The sequence below is a fragment of the Cuculus canorus genome, chromosome 5 (genome assembly GCF_017976375.1).
Source record: "Cuculus canorus isolate bCucCan1 chromosome 5, bCucCan1.pri, whole genome shotgun sequence".
Classification (NCBI taxonomy): domain Eukaryota; kingdom Metazoa; phylum Chordata; class Aves; order Cuculiformes; family Cuculidae; genus Cuculus; species Cuculus canorus.
In genome coordinates this window covers 49,525,169-49,552,132 of record NC_071405.1, presented here as the reverse complement: position 1 = coordinate 49,552,132, position 26,964 = coordinate 49,525,169, and the positions used below count along the sequence as shown (strand labels likewise).

Genomic DNA, 26,964 nt, shown 5'->3' with positions numbered 1-26,964 from the left:
TCACAGGCGCGGGGCGCTCGGACGGCGCTCTTTGTTCCCGGCTCAGCCCCCGCAGCCCGCAGGTCCCCCACGCCCCGTCCCGCCCGCGGTGGGCCGGCCGGCCCGGGGAAGGCGGTGCAGCGCGGGGGCCGGGCTCAGTCTGGCCGCCTGCGGGCTCGGCGGCGCCAGCAGCCCGCCCGCGGGCCGCTCTTCCATGGGGCAGCCGCGCCGAGCCCTGAGGAGCCGCCGCCGGGACGCGCGCCGAAAAGGGCGGTGAGTACCGTGCGCGTCCTGGGCTCCCCCAGCGGCACCCCCGCGTGAACCCGACGAGGGGGCTCCCCGGAGTCAGAGCGGGCAGGGGACGGAGGGACGGACGGATGGGTGGAGGGAGGGATGGATGGAGAGATGGATGGACGGACGGACAGAGAGATGGATGGACGGACAGACAGACAGAGGGATAGATGGAGGGGCAGAGGGAGGGATGGAGGGATAGAGGGACGGACAGAGGGAGGGAGGGATGGATGGACGGAGGGAGGGACGGATGGACGGAGGGACAGAGGGATGAACGGGCAGAGGGACAGATGGAGGAACAAGGATGGATGGATGGACAGAGTGATGGATGGAGGGATTGAAAGAGGAAGGGATGGACAGACAGACAGATGGACAGAGGGATGGACGGATGAAGGGAGGGGTGGACGGACAAGCAGGGGCGGCAGGAGAGGACTGTCCCTGTCCTGGCCATGCATGGTCCAGGTGTCATGGGTGGAGGAGGAGGTGATGGCGTACTGTGCGTCCTGGTGGGAGAGTGGTGGGATACCCGAGGGCTCGAGGAGAGAGCAAAAGTAGCCATGCCACCCTGCAAAGTGATGAGCAGGAGGGTCCCTAGGCTGGGAGCTTTGTGAAGAGGGCTTTCTCCTGGCTGTCACTCCACTAAGAAGGCTGGGGTCCTATGTCACTTCTTTCCTGGAAGTGCCCATCCTTTTCCTCTTGCTCGGGAAGAGTCACAGAATGACCATAAACCCCAAATGGGTGCCTCAGGTACTGAAAAAGTGGAGGCTGTGTCCTGACCACTGCATGGGCTGGGAGGTCAGCCTTGATGATTAAGCCATGCCTGGAGCTGGGACGAGGGAGGCTGGCACAGCCATGCTCCCATGGGATGCAGCCCTGGCTTTTCTGTGAGGGAAAGGGTGGTACTTGACCTGGGGATGCAGGGAGAAGGACAGGGTGGGAGAGCTGTGATGCAGGAGGGAAATGGGAAGAGGAGATGAAATAGAGCTCCTGCCATCACAGGAAGAGGGAGGTAAGGTGAGGTGGCCCAGCTCTCAGCGGGCTCTACATCCCTGCCTGTGCACTTGCCTGTCCCTGTGTGCTGAGATGTCTGCTGTGCCACTTGTGGGACCTCTCTGTCTGTGCTGAGCAGGTGTGCTGCCCTGTTTAGAGCAGCAGCAGCTCCTAAGCTTTTCAGGTGAGTACCGCTCTGATTGAGCAAACCTGGCTGAGGAAGAAGCAGCACCTCATTCAGTGCCAGCTCCTTGCCCTGCCCCAGCACTGCCTGTAGTTGGAGTCCACTGAGCCTTTCCCTTGCCTAAGCAATCTCTCTGTCCCTCTTGCAGCTGCCCAAAGGACAGGGCCAACAAAACCTGAGCTGCACATGATTAAATGGGTACTGTTTAATCCATCTCTGTCAGCAAAGGCTGGGAAGTATAAACGCCAGCAGCAACCAAAGTCTTGTTGACATTAGGGCTACTACCAGCTCAGATGAGCCATGAGAAACTACAGAGTATGCAAGAGCACTGCCTATTCTGGACTTGGCATAAATAACTTGCTCAGTAACTCTATCTGCACTAAAGCAGTCTCTGCTGAATAATGATGTTCAGGGCCTGTGGATGGGGAAAGTGGTTTTCAAAATACTTAAATTAAATTAAATGTAAATACTTTAAATAATTTAAATTTTAAAATAAATAGTAGTTATGCATCAGGCAGGGGGATCCCCCCAGAGGAAGTTTTTTTAGAAAGGTTTTGGCGAAAACCAAAAGTAAACAAGATGCTAAAACTTGGCATGAAGGCACCTCAACTAGCCATAACTACGCAGCTCGGTTGCATAAATACACCTGATGTGTGCACAGTGGTTTGTGTGGGATAACCTGCGGTATCCCGGTGCCCTCAGCAGAGTGTGGGTAGGTACTGATGACAGCAGGAAAAGTGGGACTTGATTGCTTCTGCACGTGTCATGTGTTTTTGTTCGTTGTCCACTGTGAAGAGCAAGGTCAAGGGAGCTCTTCTCTGGGTCCAGGAGTCTGAAGAGATGATGTCTGCTGTGTGGTCTCAAGGGAAATTCAACCCTTCTGCTTGCGGGCCTGTAGCCAGGATTTATTGAAGAGACAAGTGAGCAGAAGACAATCTCCAGAGACTAGCATCAGGGGGGGGGTGTTATGGGGACCGTTGCTCTGTGGGAGAATAAACCACAGAAATGCTCCACCCAGAGACTTTCTGTCCATTTGGAGCTATATGGAGACTGGTGCCTGTTCCAAAAGGAAATGTTTTTCTCTTGCTCTCAATGAGCATCGAGTGCTGAAGCGTGCAAAATACCCAGAGTACGTCTGCAGCTGGTGTTCTTTTGTCTAGTAGCTCTTTGAAGGTTGAAGTGTTTAATAGTAGGAGATGGGGCTGGGAGGGATTGTTGCTGTCTTGGTTACAAGCATCACTTTGAGCTGTTCGGATCACTATCTGTTCCTTGCTATGTGTTTGGTGATACCTTATCCAATATGTACCCAAATTTCTAGTAAGAACTGCTAAGTGCTTTTACAACACAAAGATTATCTCCCTCTCCTCCAGGCAGGATGGGCAGCCACACCACTATGAAGTGGGTGTGTCTGTCTTCCTAGGGCTGTGTCTTCTGTTTAAGGCTCACTCCTGGCACAGGAAAAAAAGCACATGTGCACTAGAAAGATGTTGAGATTGTTTATGTTCTGCTTCTGGCCTCGAGCCAGGGGCAACGATCTGGTGACCTTGGCACTATTGGGAGATTATTTATAGAAAGCAGATCTTCTGGATTTTGTGGTTTTGACGTAAGAATGTGAAAACAAATCTTGGGAGGAAAAGACCCAGTGCCGGCCCCCAAATATATTGGACTTTCTCCAGATGAGGAAAAACAACGCCTAAGAGATGACCAGGTGTTCCCTGTTCATATTGCTTCCTGCCTTCTCTTGGAAAATATGGGATTGCAGGCTGGCAGGAGTTCACTCCATGTTTGAAGAATTCTTAATCTACGTGCTACAAAATGTTCCCAGAGGCAAATCCAGCTATAACTAAAACAGTTTGATGATTCAGACATGGAGGGAAATGATAAATGTCTCTGGCCTTCCTGAGTTTCTTCTGTTTGTGAAGCTCTTTGTCATCTGCAAGGGTTAATTCATCTCAGTGTGTTTCACTGCCCATCTGTGGTGCTGTTAGCATAGCTGCCCCTGCATGACAGATGGAGAAAGTGAGGCTCAGAGATATGCAGGGTCTGTGTTGGATGACCCACCAGCCAGGAGCCCACACTAGTCCCATAGCCCTGGCTCCCTGATAAAATCCCAGCAGCTGACTTGCACTCTGCATTTCACAGCATGGTTACGTTTCTCACCCTCATCCTGTGAGGGGGGTGGGTTTCTTGCTGTCTCTCTGTATGCAAAATAGGAACTATTGAGCACATTTGTGCATTTGTTTTGATGGGGAAATCCTTGCCTAGGCTATATCTTACTCATCTATACCAGACCATGGTTGGACCCATGTACTCAGCTTTACTTAGCTTATCTTAGAGTGCAAAGCCAAGAACCAAAAAGGATGTCCAAAGCCACAGAGTCTGTAAGAAAGCTCTAATCCAGAGTTATATCGACCGCGCTTTGGTTACGGGGGAGGAGAGAGGGGAGGTCTGTTGCCAAAATGGGGAAATAGTCAAAATGATCGTGGCAGGTTTTAGTGCTAACGGTGTGAGGCTTCTGCTGATAACTGGCAGCTGCAAACAGCATGCTCTGTCTCTGAACCTATGCTGCCAAAATAAGAAGCCTGAGCAGAGGTACTGGTATGTGGCTGTGTTACTCCTGGGCTTCCTAGAAGTTTTTGGTAGGGATGCAGATTAAGATAATTTAAGTCAAAGACACCGAGGAGAGCATGGAGAGATAGACAGTAAGAAATAAATTGAGCAGTGATTCGGTAGTCTGGTCTCCTGGGAAGCAGTATTAGCAATATGAGTTGATGCGGAAGGAGATGCACACGCAGGAGTTGTCAGATAGTACTGGCCACGGGCAACCTAATTATTTGTTTGAAGGGATTCTGTATTTTCTAGGGAGATTAGCGCCTAGCCCCTCTTTGCAGCTGCCTGCTGCTTTGCACGGGAGAGAAATCCCTCCTTTTCTTATTAAAATCAGGGAAGCACTTAACTGCGGGCCCAGAGGGACAAGGGGAAGGCAGGTGCAGGCAGAGCAGCACACAAAGGCTTGCAGCCCTCTCGTTTTCACCCGTATCCTGCCTGCCTTGAGAAAGTAAACAGTTTTGAGACCATGTCAGCAGCCGAACAAGAGACCTGCAGAGAAAACCCACAAGTCTGCAGGAAACTCTGTGGGTGACTCAGCCGGGTGTTTTTGTCTGAGTATGCGTTCATTCAGCAACCCATGATGGCAGCAGAAGTGCTCTTTTGTAGTCGTGCCATCTGATGAGTGAAATACAAACCTCTGGTTTCTGGTTGTTTGTGGTCATGGAAAGACTTGAGAAGCTTTTTCAGCTGACAGAGGTTATTTCAGGAATCCCACTGCCGAACCCAACATTGTTGGGCGCTGCAGTCTCTGGGCTTGCAACTGGGCAGATGGCTATTGACAAAGAGCAGGCAACTTCCTGAGGGCAGCTTGTGCATGCCATGCTTCCTACATCTTCCCTAGGGCTAAGAAGATGCCCTTAATTCAGCCCCTCTGGCTGTCTTGCCCTGCACACGACATAAACCCACCTAGGCAGCAGCCTCGCTGATCCCCCATGCAGTATTGCTGCAAAGCTGTCAGAGACACGAGGGAGATGGCTTCGGTGCATCCTGAGTGCAGGTGCTCTGCAGTGCTGTACAGAGCCTTAAGGAAAGACCATGCTGTAGAAACAGATGTCCGCATTGCCAGTAGCAAGCCAGGTATTTTCTTAGAAAAAGCCTTATAAATGTCCATGACTTTAAGTCCCACTTCATCTTTCTGTTAGATGCTTAGTAATAGCTGCCCTGCCAGGGTAAATGCTCAATGTGTTCCAAAGAAGTAGAAATGTGAGCTGTCTCCTTGCAGAGAGGAGAGGGAAACTCAAAAAACACAATTCTAAGTCCATGGTGCTAGTTTTTCACCAAAATTTTCTTTGTGAAGAATTTTCTCATTTTTGGAAAAAAAATTATAGTAAAAGCTGTTTAATAGCAATGAAGAGCACCAAGCAGTAGTGGAAATCTGCCAGGAGTCAAACGCTACACCGAACAGAATTGAAGAATTTAGACCATCTGTCTGCACGTTCCCAGGTCATTTTCATGGTAAGAATAAAATGTAGCTGCCTTTAATACCAGCATTTCTGGTGGAATCTCCAGAAGCACTGGGCATGGATCTGATGTACCTCTGACCAGCAGGCACCTATAGCACATCCTCCCACCATCCTCCCCTACTGCCCTGCCCAGTGCTACTGTTCGCTTATTGTGGCATATGAGTCTGCTTGCAAAAACCCAACTGCGGTACACCACAAGTTCGACAAGTCCCTTCCATGAGCCATGCCAAGGTCCACCGTTTAAATCTCTGGACAAAGAGGGTAGATTGAAGGTCAATGGATGGAGGAATAATAAAGTAGTTGATCTTATCTACTTCAGCCAATTTATTCCCTGCTCCACATCACCATGCAAAACAATTGCCTTTCACTGGTGCTTACAAAAAACATCGGGAAGAAAAGACCAGCCTGCAATCCCCAAAGCCACAGCTGCATGGGAATGACATTGCAGATAAGGTACTGGGGAAGGTGTTGACTAAAACCTGACACTTCTGTGTCATAAGCTTTTCTAAGCAGGAAGCTATGCTATATGCTTGCTAATGGAGGTGTATATATATACGCGTGTACACCAGCAAAGCATTGTGTATGTATAACACAGATACATACTGCTGTTGTATGATACTGATATTACTGGAGCTTGTTGCATTCAAGTGTCTGAGACTTAAAATTGTAGAAGCAAGGAAAGGTCCTTAAATGACCCTTGATACTAGAGGTGAGACATCTGGCAACTCTGTTTTCCATGATTATTTCAGACTGACTTGTCAGTGCTAGTGCCACTAAGACTTGGCTTCCTGAGTGTCCCTATTGCCTCTTCCACACTGGGTACAAGAATCAAACAAAGGTAGGGAGTCTGTAATTTGGCAAGGAGAAGGACTAGTCAATAATACCTTTACCCTTTCTTTCTTAAGGCTTATCTTGCATGCGTCAGGTGAGATCAGGAGAGAGCTTCTTGACTGTGAGACCTCTCATTTTTTCTCAGACATCCCCCATCACCAAGCCTATTGATGTCACAGACATCAATCTACTCCATTGTCTCCTCTCTGCTATAAGAAGAGAAATCTTTCCTGACGTGTGTCCTTTGTGTCTGTGACTAATAACAGTAGGTCTACTTGGGACATAGCTTCTCTGTGCTCAGCAGAAGGAAACCCCTTTCCTTGCAGGTTGTTGTCTGGCTCTTTTATAATCCCAAAGTGTGACTCCTTGCTATGAGGTGGGCAAAAGTGATTTAGTGTTTGCCTAGGATTGGGTAGTTAAAAGTTAACTGCAAGGATCGAGAGTTTGTCTTGCCTATCCATATAAAAACAATTAAAAACCTCATCTCCCTCATCTTCTATGCTCCTTTTGTGGTCTATGGAAGGAGGTAAGCTGTTGCAGCAGATGATGCATCCTGTCCTAAAATAGGTACCTCTAGGGTATGGCTTACCCTGCCTATTTCCTAGAGAGCCAAAAAGAGGGGAATGAGGAGAACTATAGGTTCATGTTATGTTTGATACTTGGAAGCCCCACTCTCTCCACCTACAAAAGACTTTCATTCTGCACTCGGGATGGTCTGTCTTTGTGTGTGATCCTTCCAGTAGACATATGCTGTCCTTTTGTGAAAGCCAGAGAACCTCTCACCCATCAGAAGCACTCTTTTTCAGTCTTCTTTACATTATTTCCTTTTTCTGGTGAAAGCTTTCTAAAGAGTACTTTTGTGCTGAATACCCATTGCTGACAATGCACGTTATGAAATCCAAAAGAAACATTGAGATTAAATGTCATGCACTTCACAGTTGGGGAATTCAAAGAGCCTTGTTGATCTGTGCATAATTTGGGGGTTGACAGCTGATGCATAAACAAACTTGCACATATGCATACATGCGTGCATACAGAGTCATTTTCCCCTGACTTAGCAGCAAATAAAAGCAAAGTCAGGTTTGTATTGGCTCCTGGGGAGTTGTGGGCAGATGCAGCATTTGTGGTGAAAGCCTGTGGGTTTTTCAGGGTTATTTCACCTGGGAACCCACTGACAAAAGTGATCACTTCTTGATAGCTTGGTGGGCTCCCCTCTGCCTTCTTCCCCTGTGCAACACTGCACTGATCTGTGGCTTCTTTGGGTTTACGAATATGGGTTTAATCTGACCAGGAGGATCTTCCAAGAACTTCTGGCATGTGTGAAGGCAGTATTGATGAGGTTCTTCCCAAAGTTGTCACAGTGCTTTCTCCTGCCAGCAGGGAATGAAGACACAGAAAAAAAACAGTGTCATGCTAATAAGCTTGTTGTTACTGAGTCCGGGAAGTGCATTTCCGCCTCTGACATGTCATGTTCAATGAACCAAGTGCTGCATGGGAGTCTGTAGCTTTCCTCAGCAGCATGGGGTGTCACTAGAAGGCAGTCGGCACAGATGCGATATGGTGCCTGGAGAGGCATCTTTGAAAAGCTGAGCATAAGCCATGGAAACATGGGCAATAGGTTTACTTTTTAAATACAGTTGTCAAAACTGAGGTGTGAGAGGTTAAATAACCCTGTCTTTGTTGCATGGAGGGGCAGCAGCACTGCCAAGCCTATAATCTAGTATTTTGGCTTTCAGGCTTTCTATTCTATGTGCTTGACTGCAGGTCTGTTCCTGAAAACAGCTGGGTTCACTTCGAAGTGCTTCGTTGCAGGTGAGCTCGGTATTTGTGTCTTCTCCTTGTTCTGGCAGATGCTTCAGTTCTGGAGGATGCTGCAGGCAGGTGCTTCACAGATGTGTTCCCATGAACCACACACTGTCCCACTAGCAGACTGCTAGGAATTTCTTTTAAGATGGTTTGCTACCAACTTGGAAATTAGCAAAGCCCATGCTAGCTCTGTCAGCAGTTATTCATAAGTTTTGCTCTTCTAAATTTGTCCTCCCAGCTCCTGTTTGCCCAACACAGGGAATTTGCATCTGACATTTTTAGCATTAACCTGTTGCTATAGAAACTGCTAAGGTGTCAGAGGGAGATTTTTGCCACTTGGGGATAGGCTACCAAGTAGTTGATGTGTGCATTTTGTTGGGAGGCCTTCTGCTAAGCAAATCCTCAAGCCTGTCTGTATTTCTGTGCTTATTTCAAGTCTATGGAGACACTAGAGAGTGATATAGCTGGAGCTGTAATTACGTACAAATATGCAAGGCTTAATATTAGCAGACTGTTTAGGGGGGAATTGAGAATGTAGTCTCAAGCTGCAAGTCGTGGGTCAAAGTGGTGTGTGGGGTAGTAGTCCAGAGCTGAGAGATGAAAGGTAGTGTTGGTCTCCAGCACAGTAAATGGTTGACCTAGAAGCAGAAGGCAAGGCCCTGGCTGACATCTCCTAGCAAGGAGTCTGGGACAAACTGCTCCCTGTGGCTCTACTCTCCCCTGAGACTATATAGGTGAATGCCAAATTAGTCATCTGGTCTGGCAGCTTGTATTGTCTTTATTAACCAGTCTCAAGAGATCATCTCCAGCAGGATCCAAACTAAGTCCACACAAATCAAGCCATAGCCTTTATTTGTATATTTATAGAAAAATAATATATGCTTGATTTATTAATACATAATTTAATATAAGCTATAAATTATACATATTTATATAAATAATATGCTCTTACAGGATGCAAATGTGATTGTCTAGAATGGGAAATGCTCTATAATATACGGTTAGTGACAACTCAGCTGTTGGCCGATGGTCACTTGGGCCATTTCATATCAGGCCTGATATATAAGATTTATATGCTGTGAAAACAAATTTTATTGCTTGTACAACAAGAGGCATGAGTCCTGTGAGTGCCTATGTGCCTGGGACGCAGGAAGTGTCCTGGCTAGACCAAAAAGCAATCTCCCTACTTAATGCAAATTTATTCATCTGCCCTTCCCCTCCTCCTCCCCCCTTTGGTGTGTGATGACTGTATATCTAGTCATATCATGACAGGCTGAGGAAGAAAAGGAACCCTTTTTTTCTTTACAGAAATGGAAGACAAATATATGATGGTGCTGGGGCATCCTGCAGCAGCTCTTCTGGGGCTGGGGCTGCAAATCCAGGCATGATACTGGTCAAGAACCTGCTTTTGGGATGCTGGAGTGGCACAGCCTTATCCATTTCATCTTCATTTCATGGCTGTAGATATGTTGGCAGTTTATAAATTGCAGTTGTTGCATTGTACTGGGTGAGTTACTGGAATGCAGATAAAGAAATAATTATGCTGGAGATATAATCGGTCTTCTTTTGGGGGAGAGTCCATCAAGAATGGTTTTGAAATCACCATCTCAGTAACAGTATGCTGTGACGTTGTGATCATATGTGGCTGAGGGGACCAAATCTCCCAGACTGTGATTTCTTACGATTTCCTTTTAAGTTCTGGTAAGGGACACAGCTGGGGGATTATTTGGGAATAAAGGACATCACCTTCCTGGAGCATTTGTGAGTGGAAATTGTTGCATGCTTGGGGTCACACTGGGAAGAAAAACTGGGGAGGTTTGAGGTTGTTGGGAAAGAAGTGCCAAGAAGCCCTGTTTTACTGTGTTGACCCAGTATTCGGAGGTGTTATGGGTAAGAAGCATGTGTCTGGCTTCTCTCTCATCCCAGGATTGCTTTCTATAGAGTTTCTTTGAGCCTGTGTCATTCCTCAGGTGTGAGGCAGAGGAGATGAAGTACTGTGTTACGTCACATTTTCTGTAAAACCCACCTTTATTACCCTGTTTGGATGCAGGGCTCTTGTGGCTTTTTAAAACTGCTCTTTTCCAGTATCAGGGGTTGATTTACTTGGGTTTGGGTGTTTTTTTTTTTTTTTATTTGTGTATATATGCATGTGGGTTTTATTTTTCCTTCTGTTTCCCTGTAGAAATCATCTGCAGGACAGATGGCCCAGTAAACTTCTGGGACTGTCTCCCACAAACACCTGTCTAAGGCAGCTGGGAAATCAAAGAGAAATTCTTCTCTTTTAATGCCCTTAAAGAAAAACAGCACCTCATCCAAATATGTCTTATGTCTTATTTCCTTATCTCTTCATTCTCTCAGCTCCCTGTGAAACTTGAATGCTGGGTGGTGGTCCTCTAGGGTGAAGGCAATGAGGTGCTAGCTGTGGGCTGTTGCTGGGACACATCTGCTGAAGCCTTTGAGGAGAGTGAGGCAGCTTTGGGGTGATGTATGGCTGCAGTCAGCCAGGCTGAGAGCCTTGGCAGGGAGGAGGAGGATGATTGAAAGGATGGACTCATATGCAAGTAATACAGATGGGAGTCACTGAAGCAGCAGATTGTACCTTGTGAACTTTGTATTTGCAGCCAAAATGCTCCTCAGCAGCAAGGGATGGGCTACTTGAGAAAGCCAGATGAAGCAGCCAAGCTTGTACTTGGAGGGGGTGCGTGCACACATTTGGTGTTTGGATGAAATACGAAGTCTGTTTGTTCCCCGTGTTGGGAGCCCACCAAGACATGTGCAGCAGGGCTGTGATGAGGCCAGGGGGGTCTGACCGGGCAGCTGTGGGGTGTTGTGTGCCATGGCTGCTGTAGCCATGTAGGGTGCCTGATCAAGCATGTTCAGTGTGTCGCAGACTGCTTCGAGGGACAGACAAGCATTTCTCCCCTGAGGTGAAGCCTGGGCGCCCTTGCTTGCTGTGGAGGGGTTGATGTGTTGCTGCAGGTGGTGGTTAGCAGGCCTGTAGAGTGCAGTCACTGTTTTTTTACCTTGTTCTGGGGAAATTGAGCACTTCACAGCTTTTGGTTGCTATATAACACGTCCTGTGACACAAAAAGAAACTTCCCAGTGCTCCCTGCAAAAAGAAATTTGAAAGCAATAAATTCCTTGAGCTGGGTCATACATCACAGGTGGTATGACTTGGCCCCCCAGTCGTGGTGCTTCTTGGGCAGGATGTTTTTGTGGCAGTAGGGAGCTTGCAGGCAGGAGTCGCAGTGCCTAGGGAAAGCCGGAGAGCCAGAGCTGCTGGAGAAGAGCCATGTCAAGGGATGCAGCTCTAACACAGCCAGAGAGTTCAGGATGTATGGGAAAGTCTGAGCAGTTTTTGGATGTCCTTTTCTGCCTGTAGTAGTAACAGGGTAAGTAACTAACCTAAATTAACTCTTACTTCCTCAGTAAGTTGTCCCCTGCAGAGTAGTGATACTGGCTGCATCCGCTGAGTTCATGGTTGCAGGAGTTGCATTAGGCACAGGGTGACACCACCTTGCATGTGATGGCTCCAGGGCCAGCTCTGCACAAACTGCATTGGAGGGTATCCGGCCATGTCTGTCCATGAGGCATGTCTAACCTGCAGGGTGAGGTTTGGATATGCCTCAGGCAACAGTTCATGCATCACAAGTCGTTTGGTACTTGCAGTTTCGCCTGGCCTGGCTTGCCTTGCTTGTAGCAGATGATCTGGAGGCACGCAGTGAAGATGCCTTTTGCTTTTCCATTTCATTGTGTGTAGGGGCAGGAGATCTGCTGTATAGATTCCTTAAGTTTTCCCTAGAGAGGGCATAGTGTCTCTGTGCCTACTGGAGTTGCTTACAGAAACAGCAGGGCTATGGCAGAGTTGGGAATGAACCTCTAGCAGGAGATGTTTCCTACTGATACTACAAAGAGCTTTCTGTACTGAAAGGGCTGGTGTTTATGTGGGAAGGGAGTCCTGTGTACCTGGCTTGTTACAGGTGAGAAATCTGAAATATCCCTGTTGCTTAGGTGTACAGGCTGTGCTAGACTGAGTGGGAGCAGCAGCCACATTATGCTGGTTTGGTGGCTGAGTGTTAATTGTTTTTACCACCTGAGCATCAGGTTATTTTTGGCCTCATCAAGTTTCATTTCCTGCAGGTATCAGGCATCCTGACCTGCAGAAACTGCTTTGAGTTTATCTTCTTTAGGGTGGAGAACTTACACTTACACTCATCATCTAGGGCATGAGTTGCAGTATATTCTTCTGAGAAAATAAATGCTAATTATTCTGCTGTTCTAAGATGTGTTGCTAGCCCAGAGTGTGAAAAGCTGTTTTCTGCAGCTGGCATGGAAGAAATCCACTGGGAGATTGGATTAGTCATGGACTGCTGCAGCTGGCGGGTGGCAGAGAGGCCCTAATCATCTAGATCCCTGTTCTGGATAGAAATCTAGGCAAGGACCTGCTTTAGTCACTGTGGATTTAGGATGTGCTGTTGCAGTTGCAGGGAAAAAAAAAAAAAAGCATGAATCATAGAACAGAGTCACAGAATCATAGAATAGTTTGGGTTGGAAGGGACCATTAAAGTTCATCTAATCCAACCTCCCTGCAATGAGCAGGGACATCTCAGCCAGATGAGGTTGCTCAGAGCCCTGTCCAACCTGGCCTTGAATATTTCCAGGGCTTGGGCATCTACCACCTCTCTGGGCAACCTCTTCCAGTATTTCACCACCCTTATTCTAAAAGATCCTTCCTCATCTAATTCTACCCTCTTTTAGTTTAAAATCATTACCTCTTGTCCTGTCACAACAGGACCTGCTAAGATTTTTGTCCTTATCTTTCTTATAAGCCTCCTTGAATTATTGAAAGGCTGCAATAAGGTCTCCCCAGAGCTTCTCTTCTCTGGGCTGAATAGCCCCTGCTCTCTCAGGCTGTTTTCATAGGAGAGGTGTTCCATCCCTCTGAAGGCTCCAGACCTGAACACAGTACTCCAGGTGAGGTCTCAGCAGGGTGGAGTAGAGAGGGATAATCACCTCCCTCAACCTGCTGGCCACAATTGTTTTGGTGCAGCCCAGGATACAATTGGCCTTCTGGGCTGTGAGTGCGCACTACTGGAATATAGCTTGGGGCATGAGTTCTTGCTTGGGGTCTGTTCCATCATGGCTTACCGAGAAAACTTGTATTACGGTGTTCGGATAGGATGCACAAATGTGCTTGGTGGCTCTCAAGTGTGTTATTAGGTGAGACACAGGGGATTTGCATCATCCTTTGGGATTTCAGCGTCCTGAAGTGTCTAAGGTTGTTTTCCAAGAGATTTTATGCATGCAAAAGTGAGCGGACTGAGCCTTCATATGTGGGGAGTCTGAGATCCCACTCTTGTAGGCAACAGCCTACTGTTTACAAGAACCTAGGTACTTAGTACATTTGTGGATCTTGTCCTTAATGCACCTTCTTTGCCTTGCCCATGTGTTTGAGTGCAGGCTTTCTTGCTGTCTCTGTGGCCGAGTACATATGGGGTCCAGAGCAGCTGCTATAGACCTGTCACTGTCCTCACTGGCAAAGAGACAAGACCACCAAAGCCTGGAGAAACAGCAGAAGAGCTGGACAAATGCATTATGGGTGCCAGGGCCTTGCAAGAGAAAAAGAATCATAGAATCACTAGGTTGGAAAGGACCCACTGGATCGTTGAGTCCAACCATTCCTAGCAGCCCCTAAACTGTGCCCCTCAGCACCTCATCCACCCGTCCCTTAAACACCTCCAGGGAAGGTGACCAACCTGGGCAGCCTGTTCCAGTGCCCAATGACCTTTTTCATGAAAATTTTTTTCCTGATGTCTAGCCTGAACCTCCCCTGGTGGAGCTTGAGGCCATTCCCCCTTGTCCTGTCCCCTGTCACCTGGGAGAAGAGGCCAACACCCTCCTCTCCACAACCTCCTGTCAGGTAGTTGTAGAGAGCAATAAGGTCTCCCCTCAGCCTCCTCTTCTCCAGGCTAAACAACCCCAGCTCTCTCAGCCGCTCCTCATAAGACTTGTTCTCCGGCCCCCTCACCAGCTTCGTTGCTCTTCTCTGGACAGACTCCAGAGCCTCAACATCTATCTTGTGGTGAGGGGCCCAGAACTGAATACAGTATTCAAGGTGTGGTCTCACCAGTGCTGAGTACAGAGGGAGAATCACCTCCCTGGACCTGCTGGTCACACCATTTCTGATACAAGCCAAGATGCCATTGGCCTTCTTGGCTACCTGGGCACACTGCTGGCTCATGTTCAGTCGGCTGTCAACCAACACCCCCAGGTCTTTCTCCTCTGTACAGCTCTCCAGCCACTCTTCCCCCAGTCTGTAGCGCTGCATAGGGTTGTTGTGCCCCAAGTGCAGGACCCGGCATTTGGCCTTGTTAAACCTCATCCCATTGGCCTCAGCCCAGCAGTCCAGCCTGTTCAGATCCCTTTGCAGAGTCTCCCTACCCTCCAGCAGATCCACGCTTCCACCCAGCTTAGTGTCATCTGCAAACTTGCTAAGGGTGCACTCAATGCCTTTATCTATCATTGATAAAGACATTGAACAGGGCTGGACCCAGTGCCAAGCCCTGGGGAACCCCACTTGTAACTGGCCTCCAGCTGGAGTTAACTCCATTTACCACCACTCTCTGGGCCCGGCCATCCAACCAGTTTTCAACCCAGGAGAGCGTGCACCTGTCTAGTCCAGAGGCTGACAGTTTCTGAAGCAGAATGCTGTGAGAAACTGTGTCAAAGGCTTTATTGAAGTTCAAGAAGACTAAATCCACAGACGTGCCTGTCTGTGAGAGCCAGGTGCAGCGCAACTGCCATGCTGGATGCCCCTTTCATGTGTGAACCCCACTATGCTGCTGCAGTGCTGGAGACCTCCTCTCCCAGGGGAACTTCAGTACTGTAAAGGGAGAGTGCTGATGCTTTGTATTTACTAGTGTCTCTCAACCTGTGGTGCATGAAGGAAGACAGATCCTGTTAGGACTGTTAGAAAGGACATATATCCACTGCACCTTTGGCTAACCGTTTGGCATAACAAATCAAACTGGGCTCAAGATGTTGAGTTGTCTGGGGCATATTGGCCTGCAAAATCTAAAACCAGAGACCAACAGAAGAGTGAGAGTCTCCTCCCTGGCCTGAACCTGATAGAGCTGAGCAAACTTGTGGCCAGTGTAGATGTATAAACCTTCCACTCATTGTCATGGTTTGACTCTGGTTCATTCTCTCTGCTTGCAGATTGGAAGTACCCTCAAACCCTTGGAGTGACAGGTACTGTAGTGCCAACTCTTTAATTCAAGCAGCACTGTCTTGTTGAGTAAATGGCTGCACCATGGATGGCAATGCCACTGAAAACAATGTCTGGCAAAGCAATAGGCAGCAGCCCTGTCCCCGGGGTGCCCTGAGGAGCCATGTCCTCACAGGCGGGCAGGACAGCATCCATCAGCTGCTCGGCAGCACCCTGCTGAAGCTGAAGGCAGTCAACTTCAGGTGCCTGTGGGAATGGAGTCTGGTTCCCCTCTTGCAACACCATGCACCTCCCTTGATGAATATGCAGCCTGGCTGCTGCAGCATTGTGTGTGCGGTTTACTTTCCATTCTCCCATGCTGCAGAACTCCTTTTCTCTCCAAACACTGGGAGGGAAGCAGAGATGCTGGGGGAAGAGCTGTGGAGTTGGGGAGAGATTGAGCTGTCATTAGTGTGGCACCAGTGAAGTGTCTTTGCACCACAAAGCAGTAGCTATCAAAATTAAGCAGTATGCTAGAAAGGAGCCTGCAAAGAAAAAGGATTTTGGATTAAGAAAACCCTCTTTCAACTGCACATGGGCACTGACCATCACTGAGAGTTTTGTCGGGGAGTAGGAATTGCCTGTTTATGGTGATTAATCTGCACAACCCTTGGGATGCTCAGGAAACAGATTAAGGAAAAAAGAATTGTAGAAGGAGGAAGTGGAGGTTCCCCTTTGAAAATGCACGGGCTAATAGAAAACATCCTCTAAATTGTCAGTGTGTGAGGATACATTAATGTAAGTATAACATTTTTAAATCCTCAGCATCTTCTGTCTGAATATAATTGAATTAGCACTAATGCATTAGTTAGCTTATTATTCATTAATAGTCAGTATTCATTAGACTTTCTCTGGAAGATGGGGATAATGAGATGTGAGACTATCTGCAGGGCCGTGCTGTAGCTGTGCTTAGTGTGGTGGGAGTGTAGCTTTATGTACCAGAATGGCCTTTGGTGATTGTTTTATTGGCACTTGTATCTGGCCAATGTTGTCCTGACTCTTGGTCGATGATTTACCACAAATTAGTGGAAATCCTTAATGGGAGAGAGTACTAATGATGATGTGGGTAAATTTGCACCAACTCCTGCCTGAAAGCAACTGGCATGACAACTGATGAAGGCAAATTTTGATCTTTTGGCCTGTAGTCATAGTTGCAAGTCTGCCTCTGTAATCACAGTGCTGTTCATCACCATCCTCATTGGTGAGTCATGGAGTTCCACCTTCAACCCCCATCATCTTCCTCTGCTTCTTGCCCTCAGGATAGATTCTCTAGATAAGAAGATGTCTCTCTTTTTTCCCTTCTTCTTTTATCCCCTTTTTTTCCCCTTGTTTTCTTTTTTTTCCCCCTGTCTAATCTTGTCTTTCTCTGGCATTTCTGACCACAAAGAGGACAGAACAGGAGGTGTGGGCAGCAGGCTTTCCCTGGCTTGAAACAAAGGGATACAGAGGTGCCAGGCTGCTGTCGCCAGCAGACTCAGCACCTCAAATCCTATCAAAACCAGCAGGTCTCAGCTCTCTCCTCCCATGTGCGTGCTTTGGTGACTCGGTCAGTAGGATGCTGCTGATCAGGCCCTCTGACAGACTTTTCTCTCACCTAGTAAATCTTCATGGAAAGACTTTCCTTTGCTCCCCATGAAAACATGCAGGGGAAGGAGAGTGGCCAAATAGGTACCCATCACCTTTATGGATTGTGAGGGTCCTCCTGACAGTGTGGCATACCTTCAGCACTGTGTGTCAGCCCTTGGCTTGGGGCTGTCCTCCCTGTGTCCCAGGGCTGTTTGGTCAGATGAGGGATGTGGGATGCCCTCAGAGTAGTCCAGAGGCTCAGAGAAAGGAGCATTCAGCAAAGGGGTATTGTTACAGGGTTGGGCTGGATAGCTTCGATCAGAAAATAATGGGCTAGAAATACCACAGCAACAGGTCTTCTCTGGTTTCAGCAGTAGTGCAGTTCTGATGGGAAACCACTCAGCATCTGACCTGGTGTCTGCGAGGAACAAAAAGGACTGCAGAAACTGTAGTAAATGAAATTAAAAATAGGTCGAGCTTTTCATTTGAACACATCACTCTGATTTGAGGGTGTTTTTTGTGTACAGACTGCCTAGATTTGAGTACCCACAAGTTACTGTGACAATTTGTGTCAGCGAACTCCAGACATGATAAATCTTTGAAACTTTTCTACTAGTGGCTACCTTTTGAGCTTCTTGTCTTGTCCTTGAGTGTAGGCATGTGTATACAGCTTCCTCCTCCCTCCTGAGCAGCTGTTTTCCTTTGTTGCACTTCTGAAATATTTCTAGGCTCTGGCTGCTGCATGTGGCTTGGTGCTGTCTTTCCAGAAACCTGGGCTTAGTTATTCAGTGGAAAGAGAAGAAAACTGCAACCAAGCAAAACCAAAACCCCCTACAATCCAAAAGAAGCAGTGAGTAGCTGAACTAGGTTGCTGAAAAGCGTTTTGCCTGTGGTCTGCTGAAAGGGTCTTATTAAACCCTCGAACGTGGGATTCAGTCTCTGCACTGTCCCAATAAAAACTCTTAGCTCTGCCTTACAGAAAGAGTTACGTTGGGCACTGGCAAACATCACTGTCTGCTCTTCTCTGGATAACCACAGGGAAGGGTTTTCCTGCAAGAGGGAGATCCCCTCACAAGGCAGCAAGACAACACTTGCATGCACGATGCCAAAATAACTGCCACTTCATTTCATTACTCCCCAAAGACTCGTCAGCACTTTAGACACAAGCACAAATTCTCTTCTCCTGGGGCAGCTGTGGGAAGGCTCGGCTGGTGAGCAGGACTGCCAGTGCTTGAGCCCTGCACATAGTTGGGCTGGATTAGCTGTGCCTGATGCCTCTGGGGATTCATCTGTGAATCTCTGGGAGGATAGAGTGGCAAACAGAAAAATGTGTTTGTGTTCAGCTAAGCCAAGATGAAATGGAGACAAATTGAAAGAAAAGACTTTCTGAACTAAAGGTTTCCTGGGTTTTATGATAGCAGAGATTTCACAGCATTCTGGACACCTCTACCTTTATACCACCACACCAAGGCAGAAGTTATCTCTTCCACTGTAGCTTCTGTCAGTTGTCTTTGTCTTGTTCTTATCCCAAATAGTTTATAGTTGCCATAATCTTCCATTTTTCAGAAGGTAACAAATCCTCAAGGGAGGTTTTGCCTCTGGCTTCTTGTTCAGGGCTGATCTGTTCTTGCATAATATCGGGGCTGCAGCATCGGAGGGATGACGTAAATAAGTACATGAGACTTGTGTGATATTTGGCTTGAAATGGCAGCTGAAGGGTGTGTTGTATGGCACAGGGAAAGACAAAAGACAAAGCACTTAATGACTTCAGTTTCCCTCCTCTGGGAAGCAGCAAAGAGGTACTGTTGGGCATTGCCTTCTGCTGGGATAGGCCAGACTATGGTTTGTTGGTCAAAAGCACTTATAGCTAAATGCCTACGCTATAAGATACACTGCTCTGATTTTCCTTTCCCCCTCAGCAGATCCCAGTGACAACAGGACTACCCTGAGATGAGCTGCACATAGCCGGCGCTGGCCCCACTGCCAGACCTCCCTGCCCAGAGACAATGAGGAGCTGTGTGCCAGCCTAACGGGAAGATTTTGTGGCAGAGGTTATTTTTTGTTCCCAAACCTTGTGAAATTTCATGTGACAGCAGAGCCGTTTCACGCGCCCCATTGCGCCACCTTGCAGCTGAGGGCTGGGTGGAGGGCCACCATGGCAGCAAAGCAGCCCCCGCCACTGATGAAGAAGCACAGCCAGACTGATCTGGTGAGCAGGCTGAAGACGCGCAAGATCCTGGGAGTTGGAGGGGAAGACGATGATGGCGAGGTCCATCGCTCAAAGGTGAGGGCAGGGGAGACGTAAGTGCGTGTGCAGTAATGATAGAAAAGAGATCTCCTGCCCTAGGCAAACCAAGGTGGTGTGGGTGTTTTTAGCATCCAGCTTCTGCAGCCTCCTTGGCAAAAACAGGACTTTCCCCTCTGTGGGGCTTCTGTAAAGTGAAGAGTGAAGGCTGTGGTGGTACAAGTAATGCTGCCTTTGACCAGAGATGGGCTATGCAGCCTTCTGGATTTGTGGGAGATGCCCAAAATGTTTTTTATTGGCAATGGGGTGAGCTCTGTCCTCAAGCTGCTTTAATCTGTTCCTGAAATTGTATTGTCAAGACACCCATGAGCTAGCTTGGAACTGGTGCCATAGGAGCATGACACCACCAATGCCTGCCAGCTGGTGGCCTGGACACTGGAGCAGCAATTTAAGGAGCAGTGCTGTGGTACCTTTCAGAACAGGCCTAAATTGCAAATGAACTTGTTTCAGTGAAATATCAGAGCTGGAGGACAAAGATGAGTCATGCAGGAGCCTTGTCTTGTATGTTCTCTGGAGAACTTGCTGGCAGGGCATTTCCTGGCTCCTGTCTGCATGTGGAGGAGCAGTGCAGAGCTCTCTGAGCTCTCTGCAACCAAAAGCTCCCTGCGTAGTTTTCCCCTGTTGTCTGTCTGTCTCATCCGCATGGTTTGGGAAAGTCACGGCTAGGCTTTGCTCTAGGCAGTGTGAACGCAAAAGCAGGATGGACACTGACTTTGGCTCTGCCAGAGCCTGTGCTTTGTTGGGGTGTGACATGCAGGTGGTGTGTGGGAGGAGATGGTTCCCTACTCATGTAGGTAAGAGGAGATGAGTTACTATTGAACCTCCCCGAGTTCCATGCTGTACATGGCTGACCCCAGTAAGGAAGCAGTAGAGGATGCAGCTCCTCACGGAAATCAAGGCAGCCTTTAGCATGTGTTGACACCAAGGGGTCACAGATGAATACCTTGTACTCGTCCTCCTTCCAGCCCTCTTACCTCCTAGAGATAAACTTCCGTATGGGGTTAGGCATGTGGTTTTGGGCTGGTAAATTCTGCTTAAAAGGTCTGCTCAGTCACCTCGTGTCTTTTATTTGAATTGCAGATTAGCCAAGTACTGGGAAATGAAATCAAGTTTGCTGTCCGGGAACCACTGGGTCTCAGGTAAGGTGTTGGGCCACCTCAGACCTGGGTCTTCTGAGAGCCCTTGACCACAGCATCCATGCCATCTTTGGCTATTAACAATAGCTTCACTGCTGTGTCAGCATCACTGCTTCCTGAAGAGGCTTCTCAGGGGCTGCAGGACCAACTGGCCCTAGTTTCTTCTACCCTGAGGCCCTCAAGCTCATGTCTCACAGCAGGTACTGGGAACTCAGGGGCTGTGCTGGGCTGGAGGAGCTCCTGGTGTCATGTGTGGCAGAGAGGTGCATCCGTGGGGATGCTCATCTGTGCTATTCTCTTGTCAGAGTCACTTCCCTCCTGCGCTTGAGTGTGAGGGGATTTTGGCTCTGTCATGTCTCACCAGTGAGGCTGATCTGCATGCTGGGGCTGGAGGTAGTGGGGCGTGGGGAGCCAAGTGCTCTTGTAGGAGGCTTGTTGCTGCCTCAGTTGTGGGAGGTGGGAGGATGAAGGCTGATGACTGAGCAGACAGCCAGGAGTGTTTTGCAAAGCAGAAGCAGTGAAATCACCCCTGTACTCATGCTGGATCCTCTGTCTTCCCTCCCATGCAGGGTCTGGCAGCTGGTTTCTGCTGTCATGTTTTCTGGAGTCGCCATCATGGTAAGTGAGGGATGTGGTCCTAGGTACCGCCAGCTCCCAGCTGCCAAAGGGGAGCACCAGCATGGCTCCTTGGCCTCAGCATTTATCTCCCTTCTCAGCCTCCAGCAAGTGCTGCCTTTGCCCTCGCTGTGTCTCAGTAATGGGCTTTGCCAGCAGAGTCCTTGGCTTTCCAATCACCAGAGTCTGTTTTCATTAGCAATGTCATAAACCACAAGTGGCACAGCACTCTGGGTCATAGAAACTGGCCATGAAGTCAATAGCTGACACATTGATAAGTCTTGTGCCTCCTTAGTTTCCAATTTCCTGACCACCAGCTCCAATCCCATAAAAGCTTAACATCGGAGCACAGCTGCCCACTGCGTGTGACAGAACGTTTTGATGGCCCTGGCCGGTGCCGGCTGCTAAGTCTCTCCCTTGCCTCTGCCAGGCCCTTGCTTTCCCTGACCAGCTCTACGATGCCATCTTCGATGAGGAATCTGTGAGCAGCAAGACTCCCATCCGGCTCTACGGAGGAGCCCTCCTCAGTGAGTGCCATGCTGCTGTACTAGGGCATGCTGCTGCCCCATAAAGTAGGGGGGTGAGAGGACAAAGTGGCAGGAAGGGCAAAGTCTGTGCCCAGCTGGACAACTGCAGCCAGAGAGCAGAGAACATCTGCTTTTAGGAAAGAAATTGTTTTGGGGTATTTTGAGAAGATCACCTATGCTGCTTTTTCTGTGTAGGGGCTCAGGCTCACCGCGGGTGGGGTGAGAAGGGCTGTGCACGCTATAAATACCTGTGGAAATGCAGGGGGGTTGCAGATGAGCTGGGGGACAGGATGCTGGCTGGGGCCAGACCCTCGTGGGAGTGGGAGAAGGGGCAGGCAACGGCATCCCGGGAGGGCACCAAGAGGTGGAGGGGCAGAGGACAAGAAGGTGAGGGGAGCCTAGGAATTAAGGTCTGGAAAAGAAAATGAGTGGAGGAACTAACCACAGGGGGTTTGCGTAGCTCTGCGCCTTGCATGGTGGCTGCTGGTGCTCCCAGGCTGCAGGGACTACACCTTCTGGAGGCTCAGCCAGGTTCCTTTTCGGGGCTGGCACCCCTCAAAGGGAGGTGCCTAGCACCCAAAGCCAGGCAGGTGCTTTGCCGCGCGTTTCTTTGCTGGGACTGCGGTGACCCTTCCCGCAGCCTGCAGCAGCCCCTGGCGGGCACGGCTGGGAGCGCAGCCCCCAGTGCTCCTGCAGGAGCCCACGAGTGGGCTGCCCCTTCCCGGTGACCCCCTGGCTCTCCGCAGGTATCTCACTCATCATGTGGAATGCCCTCTACACGGCCGAAAAAGTCATTATCCGCTGGAGCCTGCTGACGGAGGCGTGCTACTTCGCTGTGCAGTTCCTGGGTGAGTAGCAGCAGCCACCCAGCGTGGAAGAGGATGAGGGTGCACAGGAGAAGTTGTTCTTCAGCTGGCATAGCTACAGAAGCATTTGATCCCCAGCTATCCCTGTGCTGCACCTGGCTGGTGCTGGAGATGGCTCCTTCGCTTTGCAGGACTGGCAAAGATTACCTGGTCCTGGGAGCATTTTCCATGCCAGCTGGTGTCCCTTTCATTCCCCATGGGATAGCCTCTATCTTGGGCTGCTCACCACAGGGTGCCCAGGTGCAGGGGAAACATCTTCATCTGATAATTCATCTTATTTTCCTCCCTAAAAACATCTGTCCACACAGGTTATCTCCTGGAGCAGGCTGCCTAGATTCTGAGGCTAATGAGAAAAGATTGCAGCAGCCTACACTAAGAAGGGGGATGTTTGTTCTTACCAAAACATAAAATAACAGTTCAGCTTGTTTCTAGGGAGCTTGTCTATATTTAACAATGGGGGGGGGAGTGGGGGGTGTATGTGTATATTGTTAGCTTGCTAACTGTGTTATAAGGTAGCTGGTTCAGATCTGGGCTATGTGTTGGTAACCAAAATAAGAAGTGAGATGCTTAGAAGAGAGGTAGCGTGTGTGAACTGTGCATGTTTATAGATAGTTGTACGTTTGACAAATATATAGCTCTGCTGAAGTGGTCAAATCACAAAGCAAACTCAGGAACATGTAACTTCCACAATTAATACCTGAGCAGGATGGAAAGTCACATCTGCTCAAGCGAGCAATTTTGGCTCTGGCTGTCAGAACATGAAGCAGGGTTTCTGTAAGTGAGAGCTCTGAGGACTGTGAGTCTGTGGCTAACTTCAAGGCTGTGAAATCAAACAGCCTCAGCCATGGGTCCACTGTGCGTGTGAGCCTGTGGTGAACGCTTCTGTGTTCCCACGGCTCAGCAGGCTTCGCAAGGAAGCTGCGTTAGAGGGCAGTAAAACACAGCTTTGTGCTACTTGTCTCCACTTGCTTTTTCATCACCAACCTTCTTCCTTCTCCTCTAGTTACCACTGCCTCCCTGGTTGAGAGTAGCCGGATAGCCACAGGTGCCGTGCTCCTCCTGGTCAGCCGAGCCCTCTTCATCCTCATCAGCATTTATTATTATTACCAAGTTGGACGCCGTCCCAAGAAAGTCTAATTACTGGGCTTTTTGTCATGGGAAGGGGAGGGGGGAGGGTTGTGTTGGTAATTTAGCATTATAATTATGACCTTTTTTTTTTTGGAGGAGGAGGTTAGTCCCTTTTGGTTCCAAAGTGGTATCCTTCTTTTCCACTTATTGGCATGAATTAGTATGTAACCCGGTACTGGTGGCATTGCCAGGTGAAATGAAGAGGGAGTAGTGTTGGGTGGGATCCCCCAGCCCCTCTGCAGGAGATGAGGAGCAGTGGGATGAAGGCTCAGGGAGGTGTGCAGGCCTGGCAGGCTCAGGGAAAAGAGCCAGTTTCATGGGGGAAATTGGCTGATGGGATCACAGGCTCTGAACCCGCTGGAACAAAGCACAAAATAAGACCAGCACATTGAAACCAAATCCCTGAGGAGACGGGGAGAAGGACTCAGCTGCTTCCTTTGGTAAGCCTTGCACCTGCCCATTCCCCTTTCAGCAAGTGCTGACTGTCCAGGTAGCTGGGAGCTGGATGGGGTTAGGTCTAGTTCAGCACTTTGCAAACAGCCCTTCTTTCCTCGCTGCCAGAGGTGCCACCTTACTTTTAGTTTTGCACTGGGTGCTGTGCAAAGCTTAGTAGGAGACAGAGCAAAAGCAGGGGGGAGGGGGTTCTTGCTTGTTCCCTTCACAGGGACAGTGATGGGAACAGCAAAGCAGCTGGAAATATAATATGTGAGAAGTGAAGGAAGCTATTGGAAATAGCCCATCGAGCAAAAAGATACAACCTTGCTTGGGATGTTTCTTGAAGTTTCTAGGCTGGGGCAGTTTCCTGTCCCTCCACACCAGAACACATCCTGCAGTTGCAGCTTTACTGATGGTAGCAGCAGTGGTGTGTGAGGTAGTCTGTGACGCTTTAGTAAAGCAGCGGCTGGAGTATTGTGATTAGTGCTAGTGAAAGCAGAGTGAGCATCAGTACAGCTGCTTGGGTTCAGTGACGAGCCTCTTGAGATGAGCCTTAGCTGCAGAAGATGGTGTTCCAGTTCTGCTAATGCGCATCACAGCTTTTCTGACTTTGAGAAGAGAGGACCAAAGTTTCTAGCATTAAGATACTTAACTGGGATGAACAACAGCAAGGAACTCACTGGCCAGTTTCTCCAACGTCCCCTGGTCTTAACAGCATTGGCTGCCCTACTTCCTAGCACTTGCCTTGCGGATTATCCCTGTCCACAGCTGAAGGCAGCATTTTTTGTTCTCCGTGGGACTAAAGCCAGAAGGTCTGTGTACAGGATATGGACATCTTACTCATGCGCTACTGTTGACTGGATCAAGGCATGCCCTGAAATAGAACTGACGTCCAAAAAATCCCAGTAAAAAGAGGCCTATGGGAACAAAAGTGCTTGTGTGAACAACAACCTTCAAGCTGCTGGTGGGACTGGTATCTATTGCTGTTTAATATCTTAGTAGAGTTAGAAGAAGGTAGTGGGTAGTTACTGTATGTTGTGTTAGTGCTTTTGGCATTTAGAAGCAGCTGCATAAACTTGGGACACTGTGTGCATTGTACCTACTGGCCATGCAAAATGTCTGTCAGGTAAAAATACCGGAATTAGCTGATCCAGGAAACATCAGAACTGTAACTTTTTTCCCCAAGAAGTAGATCAAAGGGAGAGGCAACATCCAACAGCAGGCTAAATTCTGGAGCCTCCCAACAACGCATGCCTGCTAAGCTGCTTTCAACATGCCCAAAATACGACACTGAACAATTAAAACTTCAACAAACTTTAAGAGGAACCTTTGTCTTCAGGTGAAAGAGTTAGGCTTAAGAGGGTAAACCTTTTCCTTGTAAGGCAGGAAATGATCAAGTGCAGCCTGGAGAGTAACATGAATTAGACAGAGCAGTGGTGCGTGTGGGAGCTGGAGCACGGCATGCTGTGGCTGTTGCACCCAACCTGTACACCACCTGCATGGGCAGCTGCAATGGTTTCAGTGCAACACTTTGGCTGTAGTTGTTGGTGTAGGTATGTAAAGGCTGATTCTTTTGTGTTTTGGAGGTAACATGAATGTATACACAGACTGATTGTTGGTTTGGGGGGGTGGGAAATTGTGTTTCTAGGAAAGACAAGTAAAACTGACCACAGCAAAACCAATCTGGGAGAAGGAGATAGAGGGTCCCCTGCTTAGCAGCTGCCTCTGCAAAACTTAAAAGAGTGAGCCACTTCTAGTTTTGCCAGTTAATGTCTTCTGCTCCAACACAGAACAGTGCCTGGGTCAGTGGCCACATAAGTGATTTTATGCTACTTGGTACCTAGTCCCGAAAGGGGAGAGATGAAGAGCTGGTTTTATTTTCATGCTTGGTGCTTCGTCTTGCTATAAATGGACCATATAGAAAGTATGGAAGTGGACTGGGCCTCTACAACTCTTCTACAACTAAGTGAGAAGGGTCAAATGGATGCCCCCACCTGGCACCAGCCACAGAAGGGCTGTTGTCCCTGCTATGGTCCCTTCCCATCAGCAAGATGCTGCCAGAGAAACATGGCCAGGCCCACTAGAGGAGGTGAATTTGTAGCAGGTGAGGTCTAGGAGGGATTTTCTCAGGGTGGCTTGAGGATGGAGCCCAGGCACAGCATGTGCAGCACTGCCAGAAACCAGCTGTGGTGGGTTCTCTTCACTCTGGTGTGAGTAGTTGGAAAGGAAGGAGAATGCTGAAACATTTGTACAGAACTGCATCCTGAAGGACAGAAGTGCTGGCATCACAGCTGCAGGTGGCAGCTGAGCATATAAATTGGGATCAAAAGCCTGAGGCATCAATTCAGGCTCTGTAACTGATCTGCTGAGAAGAAATTCCCATCTCCACAGGCCTCAGTTTCCTTATATGTTAAATTGTGAGAAAAGCCTTGGACTGATGTCATCTCCCATGGGAGACAGTTTGCAATGAATTACCTGCTTGCATTTGTATAATGTTGTGCAGGACTGGGAGTTGTGTTCCCCAGAGGGTTGTCCTCTGAGCAGGCACAGGCCAGGACTGAGGCTGACTGCCTTTCTCTGTGAGAGATCTATCCAAACCTTCGTGTTCAACAAGCCCTCACTTTTGAGGGTGAAGAAAGCTCATTATTTACATAACTCCCTACATCACCTTATTTACGCCTAACCAATATCTGGCAAACTGGAGCTGGTGACAAAGGGGAGGCTCTGTCTGTCCTAAGCTGGCCTCTCCCTTCTGGTCATGGGTTTTTATTTGGGGTGGGAGGACAGGGGAAAATGGGACACTTCTATTTATACCTCATTTTAGCTGCTGTACCTGAGTTTATTCTTTCTCTTCGGGTAAGAAAGTGACTGTACTTAACACTGAGCAAATAGTGAAAATTAAAGCCATTTCACTTCACTGTCACAAATCTTTCTTTTATTTTTTTTATTTTTTTTTCTAAGAAAC

General features: G+C 48.5%; 1 protein-coding gene across 3 annotated transcripts; it reads left to right on the top strand.

Annotated features, from left to right (window-relative positions):
• Positions 1-26,890, top strand: TP53I11 (tumor protein p53 inducible protein 11). Of its 3 annotated transcripts, XM_054066813.1 has the most exons (8): positions 1-252; positions 15,373-15,405; positions 18,910-19,271; positions 20,373-20,431; positions 20,998-21,046; positions 21,474-21,570; positions 22,317-22,418; positions 23,440-26,890. In XM_054066813.1, exons 3-8 carry the CDS (start codon positions 19,143-19,145, stop codon positions 23,571-23,573), a joined length of 570 nt encoding a protein of 189 aa, XP_053922788.1. In that variant the 5' UTR covers positions 1-252; positions 15,373-15,405; positions 18,910-19,142; the 3' UTR covers positions 23,574-26,890. The 3 variants fall into 3 exon arrangements, with proteins under 3 accessions (XP_053922788.1, XP_053922786.1, XP_053922787.1); XM_054066811.1 differs by lacking the exon at positions 15,373-15,405; XM_054066812.1 differs by lacking the exon at positions 15,373-15,405 and having other exon boundaries at positions 18,907-19,271.
• Positions 26,891-26,964: the final 74 nt, after the last annotated feature.

Excerpts from the sequence above, each read along its gene's own strand:
- TP53I11 (XM_054066811.1), top strand. The coding sequence starts at position 19,143 with ATGGCAGCAAAGCAGCCCCCGCCACTGATGAAGAAGCACAGCCAGACT. Across the intron at positions 19,272-20,372 it reads GCGAGGTCCATCGCTCAAAG|ATTAGCCAAGTACTGGGAAA; the intron begins GTGAGGGCAGGG and ends TTTGAATTGCAG. Across the intron at positions 22,419-23,439 it reads CTTCGCTGTGCAGTTCCTGG|TTACCACTGCCTCCCTGGTT; the intron begins GTGAGTAGCAGC and ends CTTCTCCTCTAG.